This window comes from Thamnophis sirtalis, unplaced genomic scaffold (assembly GCF_051295495.1).
Source record: "Thamnophis sirtalis isolate CommonGarterSnake01/CBP01778 unplaced genomic scaffold, rThaSir2_p1.2 scaffold_2, whole genome shotgun sequence".
Classification (NCBI taxonomy): Eukaryota; Metazoa; Chordata; class Lepidosauria; order Squamata; family Natricidae; genus Thamnophis; species Thamnophis sirtalis.
This window is the reverse complement of record NW_028261382.1, coordinates 50,152,993-50,169,551: the sequence shown is the minus strand read 5'-3', so window position 1 is coordinate 50,169,551 and position 16,559 is coordinate 50,152,993. Positions and strand designations below refer to the sequence as shown.

The 16,559-nt window shown below is 64.2% G+C and overlaps 3 protein-coding genes across 5 annotated transcripts; 2 read left to right on the top strand and 1 right to left on the bottom strand.

Annotated features, from left to right (window-relative positions):
- Positions 1-3,172: 3,172 nt before the first annotated feature.
- ASPHD2 (aspartate beta-hydroxylase domain containing 2) lies at positions 3,173-7,639 on the top strand. Of its 2 annotated transcripts, XM_014061184.2 has the most exons (4): positions 3,173-3,940; positions 5,240-6,382; positions 7,154-7,267; positions 7,390-7,639. In XM_014061184.2, exons 2-4 carry the CDS (start codon positions 5,578-5,580, stop codon positions 7,497-7,499), a joined length of 1,029 nt encoding a protein of 342 aa, XP_013916659.2. In that variant the 5' UTR covers positions 3,173-3,940; positions 5,240-5,577; the 3' UTR covers positions 7,500-7,639. The 2 variants fall into 2 exon arrangements, with proteins under 2 accessions (XP_013916659.2, XP_013916658.2); XM_014061183.2 differs by lacking the exon at positions 3,173-3,940 and having other exon boundaries at positions 4,519-6,382.
- Positions 7,640-9,440: 1,801 nt separating this feature from the next.
- Positions 9,441-13,145, bottom strand: HPS4 (HPS4 biogenesis of lysosomal organelles complex 3 subunit 2). Of its 2 annotated transcripts, none has more exons than XM_087705414.1 (13): positions 12,976-13,145; positions 12,805-12,895; positions 12,544-12,687; positions 12,338-12,445; positions 12,050-12,166; positions 11,830-11,924; positions 11,470-11,542; positions 11,256-11,292; positions 11,028-11,118; positions 10,580-10,751; positions 10,220-10,352; positions 10,007-10,115; positions 9,441-9,738 (listed from the first exon to the last, which is right to left on the bottom strand). In XM_087705414.1, exons 1-13 carry the CDS (start codon positions 12,987-12,989, stop codon positions 9,567-9,569), a joined length of 1,356 nt encoding a protein of 451 aa, XP_087561540.1. In that variant the 5' UTR covers positions 12,990-13,145; the 3' UTR covers positions 9,441-9,566. The 2 variants fall into 2 exon arrangements, with proteins under 2 accessions (XP_087561540.1, XP_087561539.1); XM_087705413.1 differs by having other exon boundaries at positions 9,442-9,738; positions 11,028-11,148.
- A 7-nt stretch (positions 13,146-13,152) lies between these two features.
- On the top strand, positions 13,153-15,390 carry SRRD (SRR1 domain containing). The gene is made up of 7 exons (XM_087705415.1): positions 13,153-13,375; positions 13,525-13,565; positions 13,703-13,899; positions 13,995-14,093; positions 14,197-14,348; positions 14,616-14,661; positions 14,944-15,390. The coding sequence occupies exons 1-7, from the start codon at positions 13,248-13,250 to the stop codon at positions 15,133-15,135; spliced, it is 855 nt and encodes a 284-aa protein (XP_087561541.1). The 5' UTR covers positions 13,153-13,247; the 3' UTR covers positions 15,136-15,390.
- Positions 15,391-16,559: the final 1,169 nt, after the last annotated feature.

Sequence of the window (16,559 nt, the reverse complement as noted above, 5' to 3'; positions counted from 1 at the left end):
TTCCGTCCTCCTGGCCCTGATGACCCTGTGGGCAAGTCCCCCTTTGCTCCGGCACCTGTTTGGCCTCCGGAGATCTGCTGTCAGGATGGACGGAGAGAGGAGGTGGATTTCCAGGCCCTTCTCCCACCCAGCTCCTCCCTTTCCCAAGCAGAACAACTGGGGATCCTCCGGAGGCCTCTGGCACTGCCACCCACCCACCAGGTTGCATCAGGAGCCCCCGGGGAACTTAAAGGGGACTTACACTGCAGGGGTGAGAGGCCAGCTGGATGAGCCAGAAGAACTCCCGAGACTGGCTGACGCCCCCTCCCCCTGCACCCCCCCACTTGGAGCCCCCTCCCCTGCACACCCCCTTGGAGCCATGTCCAGGACAAAAACACCCCCCCCCCACCAAGTGACTCTCAGCTGCTTGTGCTACTGGAGGCCTCTGCCCTGGACCACGTCGGGTTTTAAGGAGGAGAAAGAGAGAAGGCTGGTGGGCTCCCTGCTGCCCCTCTTTCCGTGATGAGGACAGAAGACTTTGCCCTTCTCCTTGCCCCTCAACCCCCCTTCCCCGCCCCAGCCCCCTCACGAACTGGAGGAGGAAGATATTGGGCTGGTTTATTCCCCCCTTTGTAAAAAGAGTGAAAATGTAACCATGACGATTTTTTAAACATGTCTGTTTTAGATTAGAAATCCAGGCTGGAACCTCTCTGCAGGTGTCAGGGGTTTGGGAGTGTGTGTGTGTTTGTGTGTGTTTCCTTCCTTTTAAAGCATCCAGGCCCCTCCCTCCCTCCCCCTCCCGTGAAAGTGTCCTGTGGTTTGCGAAGGCTGGGGAAGCAAATGTACACAACGCCTCTCCTCCTCCTCCTCCTTTTCTAAGTGTGATGGGATTAAATATTTTGGAAGATGACGCGACCTCTTTGGACAGGGCTGGCATTGAGTGAGCTCTCCGGTGGCGGAGTGGGAAGGCGCTTTCGGTGGTTCTGAGCTGCTTGGGGTAGTCGTAACAGCGCGAGTGTCGGCACCTAACAGCTTGGGTGTTTTTGAGCCAGTGTGAAGACACAGCAACAACACGGCTGCTCAGCTGTGATCTTTCCTCTCCAGCAGGAAACCAGACCCGCACGGCTCCCTCCCTCCCTCCCTCCCTCCGCGGCTGCCAGCCATCAAGGGCTTCCTTCCCTTCATGATGCAAAATCGATGCAGCGTCACGGAGTTTCTCACGCGGCCACACAAGACACGGAGCACCGGCAGGAGGCCACGTGCATCTCGCCCTGCCGGTTTAGATCAAACAAGCAGGGGCCCCAAGCCCTGGACCGGAAGAGCCCCAGGGCTCACCAAGCAGGAGAGAAACGGCCCCTGGGAGACCAACTGGGAGGGGTCTTCCGAGAAGCCTTTGGGGGGGGGGCAGGGACCACCCCCCGCTGCCTGACCCTTCAAATGACCCATCCAGCAGTGTCACTGCAGTGGGGCGCCCTTCCTACCCGAAGGCCGTGTCCCTCCTCACAGCCCAGAAGCTCAGAGCAGGGGGGCCATCTGGAGGCCTGACTGGCGCTTGCAAAGGGCACCTGCCTCTCTTCCCTCACCCACCTCCGAGGGGAGAAAGGCTGGGAGCTTCCCTGGCCCAGAGCCACCGGGGGGGGGGGGAGCTCCGTTGCAAAGGCTGCGCCTCCTTTTCCTGGGCTATGGGGATAGGCATTCCCTCTCCTCCATGTTGAACAAATGAGCCACCACAAAGGGCCTTCAAGTGAGGGGAGGCTGAGGAAGACCCCCCCCTTTATGCTGCTCCCCTGGCAGCCCCAGGAATCCTTGGGCTTGGGGACAAGGAACCTGGCCCAGCCCAGCTTTACTACAGGCAATTGGGGGGGGGGAGAGGAGGGGGCGGGCTGGCCATGGGTCCTGCAGTGCGCCAACCAGGAACTTTGTTCCCCTTCCCAAAAGGCTGCCAGGACGGGCATTTGCTCTCCTGCCTGGGAGCAGCGGGGGGGGGGGGGGGGCTGGGCGTCACTTTCTCCCTCTGATGGCTGAACAGAAAAGAGCAGCGGGGGGGGGGGGGTCTGGTTGCTAAGGAACGCCACCCCCTCACTCGGGGGGTTCTGCTCGAACAGCCTGCTCTCCAAGGCCTTGATTGACTTGCCACCCGCCCATCCCCTCTGCTGCAACTGACTTCAGGAGGGGGGGGGGGCTTGGCTATCCTGCTGGGAAGCCAAGAGGTCTTCAGCCACTCTGACTGGGATTCCAGGGGCCGGGAGGGGGGAATCAATGCTGCCTCTGACCAAGCTAAGCAGCCCCCACTCCAGCCTGACTGCTCAGAAGGCCACCTGGGACCCTCTCATTAGCCCCTGCCTGGAGGCCTGGGAGCCTCCTCTCCATCCCTCATTCCCCTTCGGGATATTTGTTGAATGGAGCCCCCTCCCCCAAGCCTTGGCTTTCTCCCTCTTACTCCTTTCAGCAATCATCCTGGGGAGGGAAGAAATCCAGACAACCAAGAGATAGCAAGGGGGGGGGGAGAGCTCCAGGTAGCATCTTCCAGATCTCTGTGGCTAAATCCACCAGGAAGGACTTGGCACTGAGGATTATGGGCCCACCCTCTCTGTGATAGGATGGACTACACTTCCCATCATGCTCTTGCATAGCCCCCTGCTGAGACTTGGGAAACCACGGCACATTCTGGGCTAATTGGCCCTCAAGGAACGGGCAGCCTTCCCCCAGCCCTGCCTGCAAAAGAGCCACCACCACCCCCAAGGAGAGCAGCAGCCAAGCCCCCCCCCTCCCCACGGGAGAAGACGCCCGCAGCTGCCCTCAAGCGCCTTGATGCCCTCCTGGGGCAGGACAAGAGGGGGCTTTGAGGGATGGCTGCTTGCTGGCTGGGAACCATGGGTAGGGACATGGATTGTGCTGCAGGCTTCTCCCAACACAGACTTCAGTGGATTTCCTCCTTATTGTCCCTGAGTAGCGGCTGAAGAGGCTGGGCTGCTGCCAGCTCAGAACCGCCGGCCGTGAGAGATTGCAAGGAAGGAAGCCGGAGACTCCAAGGCTGCAGCCAAGGGAGGCGGGATCCAGGCAAGGGTTTGGCAGCCCCTGCAGGGCCTCCACAAGTGCTCCGGCCGAGAGGGGCCGTTTCTCCCATAGCGACCAGGCAGGCGGCGCTCTGGGCGTGTTCGTGGCGTCCTCCTTTGGCGCACCGACGCCGCCGCCGCTTGGAGCAGGTTGCGGAAGTCCCGCTCAGGTCGGCCTCGCCATGAGGGCCGCCGGCCGCCCTGCTGCTTTCATGCCGCCCAGTCGGGCTCTCGTCTCGGCGGCGGCAGCAGCGCTGGGCTTTACGCGAGGCTCCAGTCAGAGGTCTCGAGGCTTCCGCTGCCCCACGCCTCTTCCCAGGCTGGGCGGCCGAATCTCCGGCCCACCGTTTGGGGCGCTCCCCGGAGACACCTCCGCCCTGTGCCCGCGTCTCCGGGACTAAGCGCCGCTTTGGAAGCATCCCAGGCGGTCTCGTCGCAGATCCGTCCCCGTTTGGAGAGGCCGGCAGGCAGGCGACGTTCCCAGCAGGTCGGCCCGTTCCTCCCTCGCCCCTCCGGCGGCTGCAAAGGGGACCCGGCTCACCCGGGGACGCCAAGCTCCATCCACCCCGCCCGAGGCGGCAGGGCGCGCCCGCAGAGGCCAAGCTCGCCAAGCTCCCGGCCGCCGCATCCGCAGCCCCGTCGGCTGGCCGGCGAGCGAGGCTCCCGCGGCTCCTGCGCCCAGGGCTGCCCACGCGGCGACTGCGCTACGCAGGCGGCCCCCTCCGCGGCGGAAGAAGCGCCGCGCCCGCCGAAAGCCTCGCTCGCTCCCAGGGCTGGCCAGGACGCGCGACGGCGCCCCTCCCCGGCGGGGCCGGGCGGGCTGCTGGGAGTTGTGGTCCGCGCCGCCGAGCCGCCAGCGCCGGAGAGACCGTCGGTCGGGACGAGCGAGCGGAACCCGGCGGCAGGTTGGGCTGCAGGCGCGCGCCGGGGAGGGGAGGGGCGGGCGCCCCCGGAGCGGCTCTTTTGCCCGGAGGCGACGCGGGGCGAGGCTGCCCGGAGGGCTCTTGCCCCGCCGCGGCGCCCCTGTGGGCCGGGAGCCCTCGGGCTTCCGCTTGTCATCGCCCCGGCTCTTGGCAGGGCAGCCCTCGCGCTGGCCACGCCTGTGTGGGCTGCGGGTCAGCGGCGTGGGCGGCCGGGCGGGCGTCTCCCCGGGAAGGTAGGGGCTTTGGCGCAGGCCCGGCGTCCGGGCTGGAAGTCTGGAACTCCTTAGGCGCAGCGGCGGAGCTGCCCTCCCGGCCTGCCCGATTTCCCTGCAAGCCGGGGAGCCCCGCGGTCCGGCGTCCGCGTTACATAAGGCTGCTTCCGCCTGGGGGGCCCCGACAAGACACGGAGCCTCCCCCGAAAAGGGACCCCCAGAAACAGAGGCAAGGAAAGCCAGAGTCCAAACTGCTTCGGCTCTGCCTCTTTCTCCAAGGGCGCCGACGGGTTGGGGGTGGGAGGGCTGCTTTCTTTAAGGGGTCCCATCCAGGCCATTTATCTCAGGCAGAGGTTGCCACCCACGTGTGGCCCCCCAGGACGCTTTCCCTGGCACAGCACTTGGCATATAGTGCCCAGGTGCTGCTCTTCGTGGAGGGGTGCCTGGATCTTTGAGGAAGGGCCCCTTTGATGGGGGGCAGCCCCCCCATCTAGGGTGGAGATGGCACCAGAGGTGGGTCTTTCTGTCCCTGTTGCAGAGGGGGTCCCAAGTGGGTCTGAGCTCCACCCGGGTGCTGCCTTGGAGGTTTCTCCCTTTCCCAGCTGGGATGGGTGGGACAGCCCCCCCTCTGGCTCAGGGAAAGGCGCTTGCAGCCCCCGGATGAACGGGCATCCCAGCTTCCCGCCTGAGCCAACGAGCCACAGCTGGGTCACCTTTGGGTGCCTTCAGAGCTGGTGACTCACCAGCCTCTGGATCCCTAACCAATTGCTGCCTTGGTGCTAAGTGGGTGGCACAATGTGGAGAGGGAGGGAGGCGGTTGAGGCAGGCGGGCAGCTGGGTGGCAGAGAAAGGGCTGCCAGGGAAGGAGGCAACTCTGCTAACCGCAGCTGAGACTGGCAAAAGGGCCAAGCCCGCTCAGAGCTCAAAGAGAAAGGGTTGCACAGCTCCTTAAGGTTCAGGAATTATAGGAGGTGCCCCCCTGCACTTCTTTGGGGCACCAGGTGGTGGGGTGAGCCGATGGGAGAGGCAGGAAGCCCCCTCCCCAGTGCCCCATGTCTTTTCCTTTCAGGCTGCCCGAGAAGGAAGACCCCGGGGGAGGCTGAATTCCCACAGCCGCTTCCTTTGGAGACCCCGGAAGGAGGAGGATCTTAGAGGGGAGGGCCAAGGTTCTCTCCCCCCTCAAGAGACACGATGCCGCCGTGGGAAAGCCCCTTGATGGGCCAAGAGCCCAGGCCCACAATGGGCCCAGCCCCACCGGCCACCTTGAGCCAGACCCATGGCACCCGGATCCCTAGGAACCCTTTCGCTGCGTGAGCGGCCTTTCTCAGATGGCTGAAGAAGCCGCCCAGATCCTGCCCAGCTTTTCCTGCTGAATTTCCCCTTGGGCTTTGCCTGGCTGCTGCCGAGATGTCCCTGGAGGGGCTGATGTGCTGCCGTGGGTCGCTTGACTGGCTAAGGGAGCTCATCGGCTCTACCATCCAGGCGGTGCGGGACTGCGACCCCCCTGCGCTCGGCACCCTGGGCGTCCTGCTGGCCCTCTTTGTCTGGTACTGCTACCACGTGGGGCGGGAGCAGCAGCCCCGGCCTTTCGCCACGGTGCTCCCGGGGGGCGTGGAGGTGGCCGGCCTGCAGAACGGCTTCAGCCACTGCCGCTCCCCCGAGTGCGTGCGCTGCGCCCAGAGCGATGGGTTGAACCAGAAGCTCTACCACAACCTGCAGGAGTATGCCAAGCGGTACTCGTGGGCCGGCATGGGCCGGATCCACAAGGGCATCCGCGAGCAGGGCCGCTACCTGGCCAGCCGCCCATCCATCCAGCGCCCGGAGGTCTTCTTCCTGCCTGACTTGCCCACCACTCCGTATTTCTCCCGGGAGGCCCAGAAACACGACGTGGAGCTGCTGGAGCGCAACTTCCAGACCATCCTGTGCGAGTTTGAATCCCTCTACAAGGCCTTCTCCAACTGCAGCCTGCCGGACGGGTGGAAGGTCAACAGCACACCCAGCGGCGAGTGGCTGACCTTCTACCTGGTCAACCAGGGCACCTGCGTGCCCCGGAACTGTCGGAAGTGCCCTCGGACATACCGCCTGCTGGGGAGCCTCCGCACCTGCGTGGGCAGCAACGTGTTTGGCAACGCCTGCATCTCCGTGCTGACCCCTGGCACCGTCATCACCGAGCACTATGGGCCGACCAACATCCGTGTGCGCTGCCACCTGGGTAGGTTCCGCGCTCCCCCTGCCCGCTTCCTGGCTTAGCGTCCCGGCAAGTGGGGTATCGGTCACCACCCAGGACGAGCGCCGGGTGGCCTTGAGCTGGTCAGCAAGGAGGGAGGCAAAGCGTCCCTGAGGGGCCGGGGGTTGCCCTGCGCTGCCTCTGCTGCAGCGTTCTGCCCGCTCAGAGTTGCAGAGTTTGGGGGCCGCATGAGGGAAAGGAGCTTCATCTGGCATCACCTTCCCACCCGCCAGAATCTTCCAAGATTGTTTGAAAAGGTGGTTTGCGGATGGTGGTGGCAGGAATCGGGTTCTCTGTGCCTTTCCAAGTGGCATCAGATGCAGCCGGTGTAAAGGTTGGAATCCCACTCTGGCATTTGTTCAGGATTCAAGGGCCCCCGTTTTGTTACAGACCCACCGTAAAGGCTCATTTGCATGGCTGGCACAAGCTGGCTCGCATACCAGTCTGGGCAGCTGCCATGGCAACTGCAAGCGTGACCTGATCTGCATTCGGCCAGGCAGCTGCCCGAGACGGAGGCCTTCGGCTAACCTGGGCGACTCCTCTGTGTTGGGGGGGGGGGCGGGTGCTGGAGATGCAATTGGGACTCCGTACCTCTCTCCTTTCTGGCCAGCTGGGAGGAGAAGTGCTCTGGATGAGTCACTGGGGGGTCCAGTTGGTGGGGGGCCGGGATCGTGGAGGGGCAGCTCCTCAGGCCAGGGGGCTCGGTTGATGCTCTGCCTTTCCTCCCCCCTTCTTTCTCTCCCTCCCCCCCTGCAGGTTTGAAGACCCCCAGCAGCTGTGAGCTAGTGGTGGGAGGGGAGCCCCAATGCTGGGCCGAAGGACGCTGCCTGATTTTTGACGATTCCTTCCTGCACACAGCCTACCACGCAGGCAAGTCTGAGCCCCAGAAACTGGGAGGGCGTTTTCCAGCCCCCCCCCCCCCCCCGGTCCCTGTGGGCAGGAGAGGGGAGCCTCTGTGCCTGGACCAACCTCCCTTCTCTTTGCCCCTCCAGGCCCCCCTGAGGATGGACCCCGTGCCGTGTTCATGGTGGACCTCTGGCACCCCAACGTTGCTGCGGCCGAGCGCCAGGCCCTGGATTTTATTTTTGCTCCTGGACGGTGACGTGGGCTCCCCCTTTCCGGGGCAGGTTCCGTGTTTCTGTGGAGGGGGCCCTTCACACCCAGCTGACGTGGGGTTTGGCCCCCAGGCCTCTTCACCTTCCCCCCTCCTCCCGTCCCCCATTTTGCTTCGGGCTGGGCTGCCCCCCCCCCTGTGATTAGGCCAAATGCTGCTATAGTGTCCGTCCCCCCCCCCCCTTGCTACTTGTGCGTTGCTGTGCCGATTTTCCCACCTGCAGCTCTTGGAGGATGAACTTAATTGTGCCAATCTCTCCCTTGTGAACCTCCTCCAAAGGCAAACCACCCAGTCACCCATCCTCACTGCAGCTTCAAAAGCCACGGTGGGCCCACCCAGGCCAGATCCTGCCCCCTCCCGCCTTTCCTTGGCAGAAGTGAGTGGAAGCAAAGCAGGGCGGCGTTTGGGGGGACGGCCCCCTTTCCTCCAGCCCTGCACTGGCTCCTCTGTGCCTCCTTTGGGGGTGCTGGACTGGGGCAGCATCCTTGGCGCACCGGTGGGGGGAGGGGCTGCCGTGGGGTCTCCCTGCAGAGTGGCAAGCAGGAGGAGGGGGGGGGCTTTCTGGCCCGCTTAGGGGCAGAAGCTGAAAGCAAGCCAGCCCCAAATGCCATTTCTCACCCATCAGAGTCACGGGCAAAGTCTGCCCCCCACCTGGGGCATGGGGGCATCGTGGCTTGGCCAAGGCCGGGGACTTTCCAATAAAACACGTGCTCAATTCCGGGTTTCTTCTTTGTGGCTGGCGGGGGTCACAGTTAGACTTGGGGCCGGAGGGGAAAGTGTTTGGCCCAGGAAGGAGCCCCCTCTTCTCTCTCAGGAGCCAGGAGGAGCCCCGGGGGTCGGCCGTTCCCTTGCCACTGGCTGAGCAGACTGCAGTTGACAGGTGCCGAGTGCAGATCAGGCAGGGAACGTCCCGGGGGGGGGGGGGGGAATCCCCCGGCACCCCTCTGGAACCCTGAGCCCTAGAGACCAAGGGGGAGCACATCTGCTGGAAATGGCAGCCCAGAAATGGTTGCTATAATGATTCACCCCCTTCCCAGAATCTGGGGGCCCCCCATTGCAAACACACTGCAAGACCCGATCAAGTGGGGCTCAACCTCTGTGGGGGAAACGGGGGTCTCGGGGGCAGCTGAGGCCGTGGGAGCCACGTGGCCAGGGTGAGCTTCCCTCGGCTGCCTTGCCGGCTGCGGCTGACAGACGCCTGGACAGACGCCTGGACAGACGGCGGCTGAGGCTCTCTGGCAGCAACTGCGGGCACAGAGGCTGTTTCCCTCCGGAGCCTCTGTTGCCAGGCAAACACTCCCGCCTGGCTGAAAACAGGGCTGCCCCCACTGGCGAGCTCCCTCCCAGGGCCCCCACTCCCCTCCAGGAGACCCAGGGATGGGACCAAGAGCGCAGGGGGGGGGGCTCGTTACGAATGCAGGCCGGGAGAGCCAGGAAGCAGCTTTAGTCGGCAGCTTTATTCTCCCCCAGGCCCCTATTTAAGCCCCCAGGCCCCTATTTAAGCCCCCAGGCCCCTGCTTTCCTGCAGAAGGGAGATTTCCAGAGGCTCCGGAGGAGCAGGGGGGGGCAACGGGCCTCAGCCCATCCCAGGGCAGGAACTCCTTAGCAAACACTGCCCGCCCCCAAAATAGGAAAGCCTGGGGGAGTGCCAGCAGCAAGGAGGATGGGGGCAAGGCAGAGGAAGTGCCACCCTCTGCCATTCAGAAAGTGCCTCCCAGAGGGGGAGGCCCCCAACTGCTGCCACGCCCCCTCCTGGGGCCAAGTCTCTTTCCAAGGGCTCTGCCAGGGCAAGAGCCCCCCCCCTCTTTCCCCAGGCCTGCGAGGGGGGCGGGGGCTGCACCTGTAGGCACTGGGGAGGGTGGAGGAGAAAGAAACCCAAAGACGGGAGCCACCCATGGTGGGCAGGACCTGAACTCCCCGCTCTCTTTGGCCAAGAGGCTCCTTCAGGCAGGGCCACCCGTGGGAGGCATGGCGAGGAGTCCGTGGGCCAAGCCCAGTCGGCAGCTTCCGAGGCCTCTGTGCCAGGCAGTCCTGGGCAGGTGTGGTGAGTCCCCCTCAGAGCAGGTTCACTCCGTGCTTGAGGAGCTTCTGCCTGGCCTTGCCAGGCAGGCCGACGATGCTGTCCCGGGGGTTGGGCACCCCCGAGTTGTAGGGCGGCAAACCCCTCTGCTGGAAGTAGCTCTCCTGGACGGCGTTCCGGCAGCCGTAGACAGCCGTGCTGGCATTCCTGAAAGAGACCAAGAGACGGGAAGGGGGTCTTTGGCGCTGGGGGAGCAGTGCAGGAAAGACGGCTACAGCCACTGCGCCAGCCACACACTCGGGCAGCAGCTGCCTGGCGAGAGACCCGGGTGGAATCAGAGTTGTGCCTGGTTTCGGTCTGCTAGACGGGGGGCTCTGAGCCTCCGCCACTGCTTCTGTGCGCCACGGACAGTGCTGGGCCAATGGTGGCCGTCTCACCCCAGCTGCCCAGTCGTCCCCCCCCCCCCCCGCTTTACCTGAGCGTCAGTTCGGAGGCGGTGGGCAGCTGCTCAAAGGTGGCGTGGATGAGGCCGGTGCCTAGCAGGAAGAGCTGGTCCTCGGGGCTCGTGGTCTGCAGGACGTTGGCTGAAGGGACAGGTGGGGCCCCCGGTGATGCCGGGGCAGGAGAGGGAAGGCTCCCTCCCTCCGTCTTGGCCAGAGTCCGCCTCCCAGCCCCTCCCCCCACTCACTGGTGAGGATGTTCTGGACGGCGTCGTAGTGAGCAAAGTTGTAGGTGCTCCTGGAGGAGGGGAGGGGGCCCTTGGGAAGGGTCTCTGCCAGGTGCACCTCCAGGCCGTTCAGGGAAGCCAGGCTGCTGTGGTACTGTGGGTTTAGGAGGTTGGGGGGAAGAGAGAGAGAGAGAGAGAAAGATTTGTGAGAGCTTCCCCCCCCCCCCACACACACAGAGTCCCGCTTGGGAAGCTGCCTCCAGGAGGCCAACCCAGAAAAGGCCCTGGAAGGCAGGGGAGCCAGCCTGGGCCCCCCCTCCTGAACGGCTGCCCTCAGGGCCTTGAGCGAGTTGAGAGGGAGGGAGGGGGCGCTTTCCTTACCACATCCTCCATGAAGTCTGTGGAGCTCACCAAGGGCTCTTCAGCCAGGAGGGCCAGCACCAAGCCCCGGATGTGGTGAACGTACAAGGCCATCCTCACCAAGGGGGCTCCGTCTGCTCCTCCTGCGGGAGTCTCGCTCCCTTTGCTGCTGGCCAAGTCCTCCTGGGACCCCCTGCGTAGGCGGAACGAGGTGGTTGAGCCGGCCTATCCCCATCTGCCTCCCCTTGGAAGGGCCCCTGCCACCCCTGGGGAGTGGCTGGCTCTCTGGACACTAACGGAGCATCAACGCTGTCCCTGCTCATCCCACTAGAAGGCAGCTGAGCCGCCTGGACTGGCAGAGGGAGGCCAGAGGGCACCTGCCTTGGCAACAGAAGAGAGGAAGTGAGGCCGGGAATCCCCTCGGAGAGCCTGATGGAGACACTGGAGCTGCAACGGATTCTGGCCTTACCTGGTCGTCCACTCTACCGGCAGTTCCCGCAGGGCGGCTGCTTCGGCCTCCAAGAGGTAAACAGTCGTGACGCAGACCCCGGGCGGTAAAGCTGTCAGCGCAAAAGAGGTCAGGGAAGTGCCTGGAGAAATGACCAGTCCAGAATCCTCAGGCGCTCAGGAGGGGCAGCAGAGCCTGAACGGTCGGCTCCAGAGGGTGGACGGAGCCATGCCCAGCCTCCCCGCTTACCTTCTTTGAGCTGAGATGCTCCCTCTTCCGGCCCACTCTGGAATGGAAGCAGAGAGAGTTAGCCAGGGGATACCAAGCCGCAGAAAAAAGGTTATTTTTCTCAGACCAGGATTACTCCCCCCACGATTACTACACCAGAACCATCCAGGTGATACTGGCACATTTTCTACACACACACCCCCAGGGTTGCCAAAAGGGCAGAGCTACAACTTACGCTTCCCTCCTCTGCTCCCTTCTGCAGCAAAACCCTGGCAGTCAGCTCAGGGGGCAGCTGTGTACTGACCACCCTGCATGGGGAAAGGAAGGAAAGGTCACCCGCGGGGGTCACACTCAGCTACAAGCCCCCGATCCCTGCAGGAGGAGGCCCACCCAAGAGCACAAGGTGGCCCCAACCACTTGGCTGCGCGGAGGTCTTCACGTTGGAGGGGGGGATATGGGGTACAGGGGATGGATCTGGCCCCGAACTGACACACAGCCGTTCTGGAGCTGGTTGTCTTCGGAGGTGCTGAGCGAAGGCCAGTGGAGGAGGCCGTAAGTCTCAGTGCTGACCCCCCCCTGCTCCTCAGACACTCACCGGCCCTCGTAGAGGATGCAGCCGGCCAGCACGTGGCGCGAACGCTGGCAGCTCTGCAGGATGAGGGCAGCTTTCAGCAGGAGCAGAGGGTCCACCTGCCAGAGAGGAGAGAGCGGAGCAAACGGCCCTTCTAGGCCCCTCGTGGCAGCCGAAGGGCCTCGTCCCGCCTGGCCCTTCCGACCAGAAAGCCCGGTGAGCTACAGGCCCTCCAGGGAGGCACCTTGGTCTTGTCCCAGGCCCAGAGGGAGTCAAAGACGCGGTGGAGGTCGCTGGAGCTTTGCTGCAGGTGGTCCACGTACAGCTCCCACTCCCGGTCGAGGTCCTCCTGGGGGCGCTCCTGGGGAGGGCAGAGAGCAGCAGGTCAGAAGTGGGGGCAGGGGACAGGCGGCCCCCCCCTTCAAGACTGCCCAGCCCCCCCCATGCAGGAAGGCCCTCCTTTTTTGGGGGGGGCCCTCAGGTGGCCTCAATGAACCCGGAGCAGCCCAGGCAGGCAGGGGGAAACACCCACCAGGTAGGCCCGGGAAGCCGGCCCGTTGTAGAAGAGGAAGAGGCCGAGCAGCCGCTCCAGGAGCCGCCTGCAGCTGAGGTCCGAGAGGTCGGCGGTGCAGCCCAGGACCTGCGGGAGAGAAGGAAGGAAGAAGGGAAGGGCCGGCGTGGGCCAAGGACCCCCAACCCATCGCCCCCTCCCTGCCCCTCCCAGCCCCTCGGACTCACCCACAGGAAGCTGCCCTCGGCCTCCAGCGCGAACTTCAGCTTCCGCAGCCGGATGAGGCCCGGCGGGGAGCCCGAGATCTCCAGGGCGCAGCGGGCCACCCCCGCGATCTGCCCGCACAGCAGCTCCTGCTCGTCCCGCGGGGCCTGCAAGGCAGGAGGGAGGGAGGCGGTGGGAGGGGGGGGCGGTGGGAGGGGGGGCGGTGGGAGGGGGGGCGGAGGGGGAGGGGCAGCCGAAGGACCCGGGGGGGGAGGGGAGCCTACCTGGCGCGGGTGGAAGCAGCAGATCCCGGCGCGGGTGGGGTCGCCCTCGCCCCGCACCTTCGAGGCGTCGTAGAGGAAGAAGCAGCGCCACCTGCGGGACAGCGGGGGGGGGGAGGGAGGGGGTCAGCTGGGGAGTGGGTGGGAGGGGGCGGGGGGTTTGGGGGGCCGTACCAGGCTGGGGCCATTCTGGGCTCTCGGCGGGGCCTACAAGAGACGGGAAGAGCGGCGGGCGACCGGCGGGGGGGACGGGACCGGAGGCGCTCTGCCCATGCTCAGAGGCGCCCTCGGCGGCCGGACTCGGAGAAGACAGCCACTTCCGCCAGGAAGTCACGTGTGCGGAAGCGGTTCCTGCTGGGGGCGGGGCTGGAAGAGTCGCCCTCCTAGCTGCGCGGCGACGGGTGCCTCGGAGGGACGTTCCTCGCGTTGCGCGCTTCCGCTGCGGCATGTCCGTGGATGAGGGCCGCGCGGGAGGGGCCAGAAGGCGGCGGCGGCGGCGGCGGCGGGGGGCGGCCGAGGACGAGACGCCCGAGGCGGCGGGCGAGCGGCAGAGGCGGAGGCTGCAGGAGGCGCTGTAAGGAACCTCCCCCCCCACAAAAAAAGAAGAAAAGGGGGGAGGGAATGGAGCTCCCGTGGAGCTTCCGCAGAGCGGCGCAGTCTATCTGCGGAGGAGAGAGCCCCCGCCCTTCTTAGCGCCGAGTTCCTCCCTCCTTTCTTTGGCAGGTCTGAACTGAAGGACTCCGACTTCTGGGACTGCAGCCGAAGTGAGGCTTTGCTCAGCGGCCAGACAGGAGACCCTCCCGGAGGCAGCGCAGGGCTGGGCAACCGGGAGGGAGGGAGGGGGGAGAGCCGGGGGGGGTTCCTGGCCTGCGGACCCATTTTGGCCCCTTCCTTCCCCCAGGAACCATCTTGCGGGCCCTGCGGAGCCCCCCAGCCGCCCAGCAGGAGACCCCTCTGGGGGAAGCGGCCCTGGGGGCTCCCGGGGGCAGAAGAGCAGGGGGGCTGCGCTGCGTCTGCTACGGCCTCGGGAGCTTCTGCTCGTGCGGGAAGGCGCGACTGCAGCTGGCCTTCCTCCTGCTGCTGCTGGAGGAGCTGAAGGTGGAGCCCATCGGCTGGGGGGCGGTGGGGGGGGGGAAAGGGCAGGGTTGACCCTGGGGCCAGTCAAACCCCCCCCCCCCGCTGTTGCCCTGCAGATTGCCCCGGAGAGCTGCTCCGTCTTCGACCCCGTCTTTTCCACCCTGGAAACTGAACTGCTGGGCGGCCTCGGCCTCACCGTGCTGCAGCGGAACGAGGTGAAGCGAGGGGGGCTGGGGCTGGGGAAGCGCCTGGCCCCACAGTTGGGGGTCTCTTTGCCGAGGTCGGCCCCGCAGTCCTGGCAAGCCCTTTGTTGCCCAGGAGGGGAAACGGAGCATCGAGGGCCCCACCCTCTTCTACATGATCCACTGTGGGAAGGCGCTGTACAACAACCTGCTGTGGAGGAACTGGTCTGCGGAGGCCCTGTCCCAGATGGTGGTCGTGGGGAACAGCTTCCGGGGCTTCGAAGAGAGGTAGGGGGGGCTCCCACTGCCACCTGGGCAGGGAGGGCGCCAGTGCAGCCTTTTCAGGCCCTGGCTGAGTTGGTGCCATCCCGGCCTTTGAACCAGCAGCCAGTGTGGATTCCTACACTGCAAGGGTGTGAAGGGGCGATTTGAGCAGCCCTTTCCTCCCCCCCACCCCCTTTGGCTGAAAGCTGCCCGAAGGCTTCCCTGAGTTTTCACACATACACACACCCTTTGTAATATCCCGTCTCTCTCGTCCCCCTCTTGCCATCTTAGGCTGCTGGCCAAAGTCTTCTGGGAGAATTATAGCTACATTGCCAAGGTGGGTCTTCCTCTCTAGCTTGGGTGGGAGGGACTCGTGGGCCCCCATTTTTAGAGCCCCCCCAAAGCCCCCTCGAGACCAGAGCAGAACTTGCAAGCCAGAAACCAGGGCCAGCAAATGATCCTGCCCGACTGCTGGTGGCCTTGCGTGGGTCAGAGCGGATGGGGAGAGCTGAAGTCTTGGGACTGAGCTCCCCCCCCCTCAATTAGCTCTTCTGGTCGCCATTGTGCCCAAGGCCTCCCCCCCCCCCCGTGACGCCCTCTTGTGCTCACCTGTCCACAGGTGTTGGAGGCAACCCAGGAGGAAGCCCTCCCACCCCACCTGCAGCACCCGGATGTCTTCAACGACACGTCTGTCCACTGCTTCCCTCTGCAGAGACTGAGGGGCCTCCCCCAGGACTGCTGGGCCTGCTGGACGGAGCCCCGTTACTCAGAAGACGCTCAGCTGGAGATCATCAGAAACAAACCCCAATAACATCCCTCCCCCCCCCATGCACAGAGAAGGGGGGGGGAAAGCTGCAGGAAGAGTGCAGGGAGCCCAGCCTGTGGGCATCCAGTGGGCCCCACAAGCGGAGGACAGACTCAACTCTTGCTCAGAGCAGGATTTGCGGGGGGGGGGGGGGGGGAGGAGCTCTTTCTCCTTCCAGGGAACCATGCCAGGATTTCTCCCCAAAAAGTGGCAGGGGAACCTTATATTGACTTTTGTAACCATTAAAAATATTCTCTTGAACCCTGTGCCTTTTATTAACAGCACTTCCTCTTCTCCCAACTTTCTCAAGCTCCTTCACTGATTTGCCAAAATAATTGCTTTGGCCCCCACCGAAGGATGGGAGCCTTTTATCAGACAAGCACCAGAATAAGCACGGAAACTGCTTTGGTTGCACTGATCAATGATCTCTGGCGGGCCAGGGATAGGGGTCACCCCTCTATCCTTGTGCTTCTCGACCTCTCAGCGGCCTTCGATACCATCGACCATGGTATCCTTCTGCGACGGTTGCGACAGGTGGGGGTGGGAGGCACCGTTTTGCGGTGGTTCTCCTCCTACCTCTTGGACAGGTCGCAGTCGGTGTTGGTCGGAGAGCAGAGATCGACCCCAAGGCCCCTCAAGTATGGGGTGCCGCAGGGTTCGGTCCTGTCCCCCCTCCTATTTAACATCTACATGAAGCCGCTGGGTGAGATCATACACCGGCACGGGATTAAGTATCACCAATATGCAGACGATACGCAGCTGTATCTGTCTGCCCCGTGCCAACTCAGCGAAGCAGTAGAAGTGATGTGCCAGTGCCTGGAGGCTGTTAGAGTCTGGATGGGAGCAAACAAGTTGGCACTCAATCCAGACAAGACCGAGTGGCTTCTGATGTTCCCTCCCATAGATTGTCCAACTGTTCCATCTCTCAGGCTGGGGGGCGAAATTATACGCCCCTCAGAGAGGGTTCGCAATTTGGGAGTCCTCCTGGACCCGCAGCTGACTCTAGAACACCATCTGTCGGCTGTGACCAGGGGGACCTTTGCCTAGGTCCGCCTGGTGCACCAATTGCGACCCTACCTGGATCGGGAGGCCCTTCAGACAGTCACTCACGCCCTTGTGACCTCAAGACTGGATTATTGTAATGCGCTCTACATGGGGCTGCCCTTGAAGAGTGTTCGAAGACTCCAATTAGTCCAGAATGCAGCCGCGCGAGCGATTGTGGGTGCACCAAGGTACACCCACGTTACACCTATCCTCCGCGAGCTGCACTGGCTACCTATTGGTCTCCGAATCCGCTTCAAGGTGCTGGTCGTTACCTATAAAGCCCTACATGGCATCGGACCTGGGTACCTGAGAGACCGCCTCCTGCCAATTACCTCCCATAGACCGATCAGATCGCACAGACTAGGCCTCCTCCGGATTCCATCTGC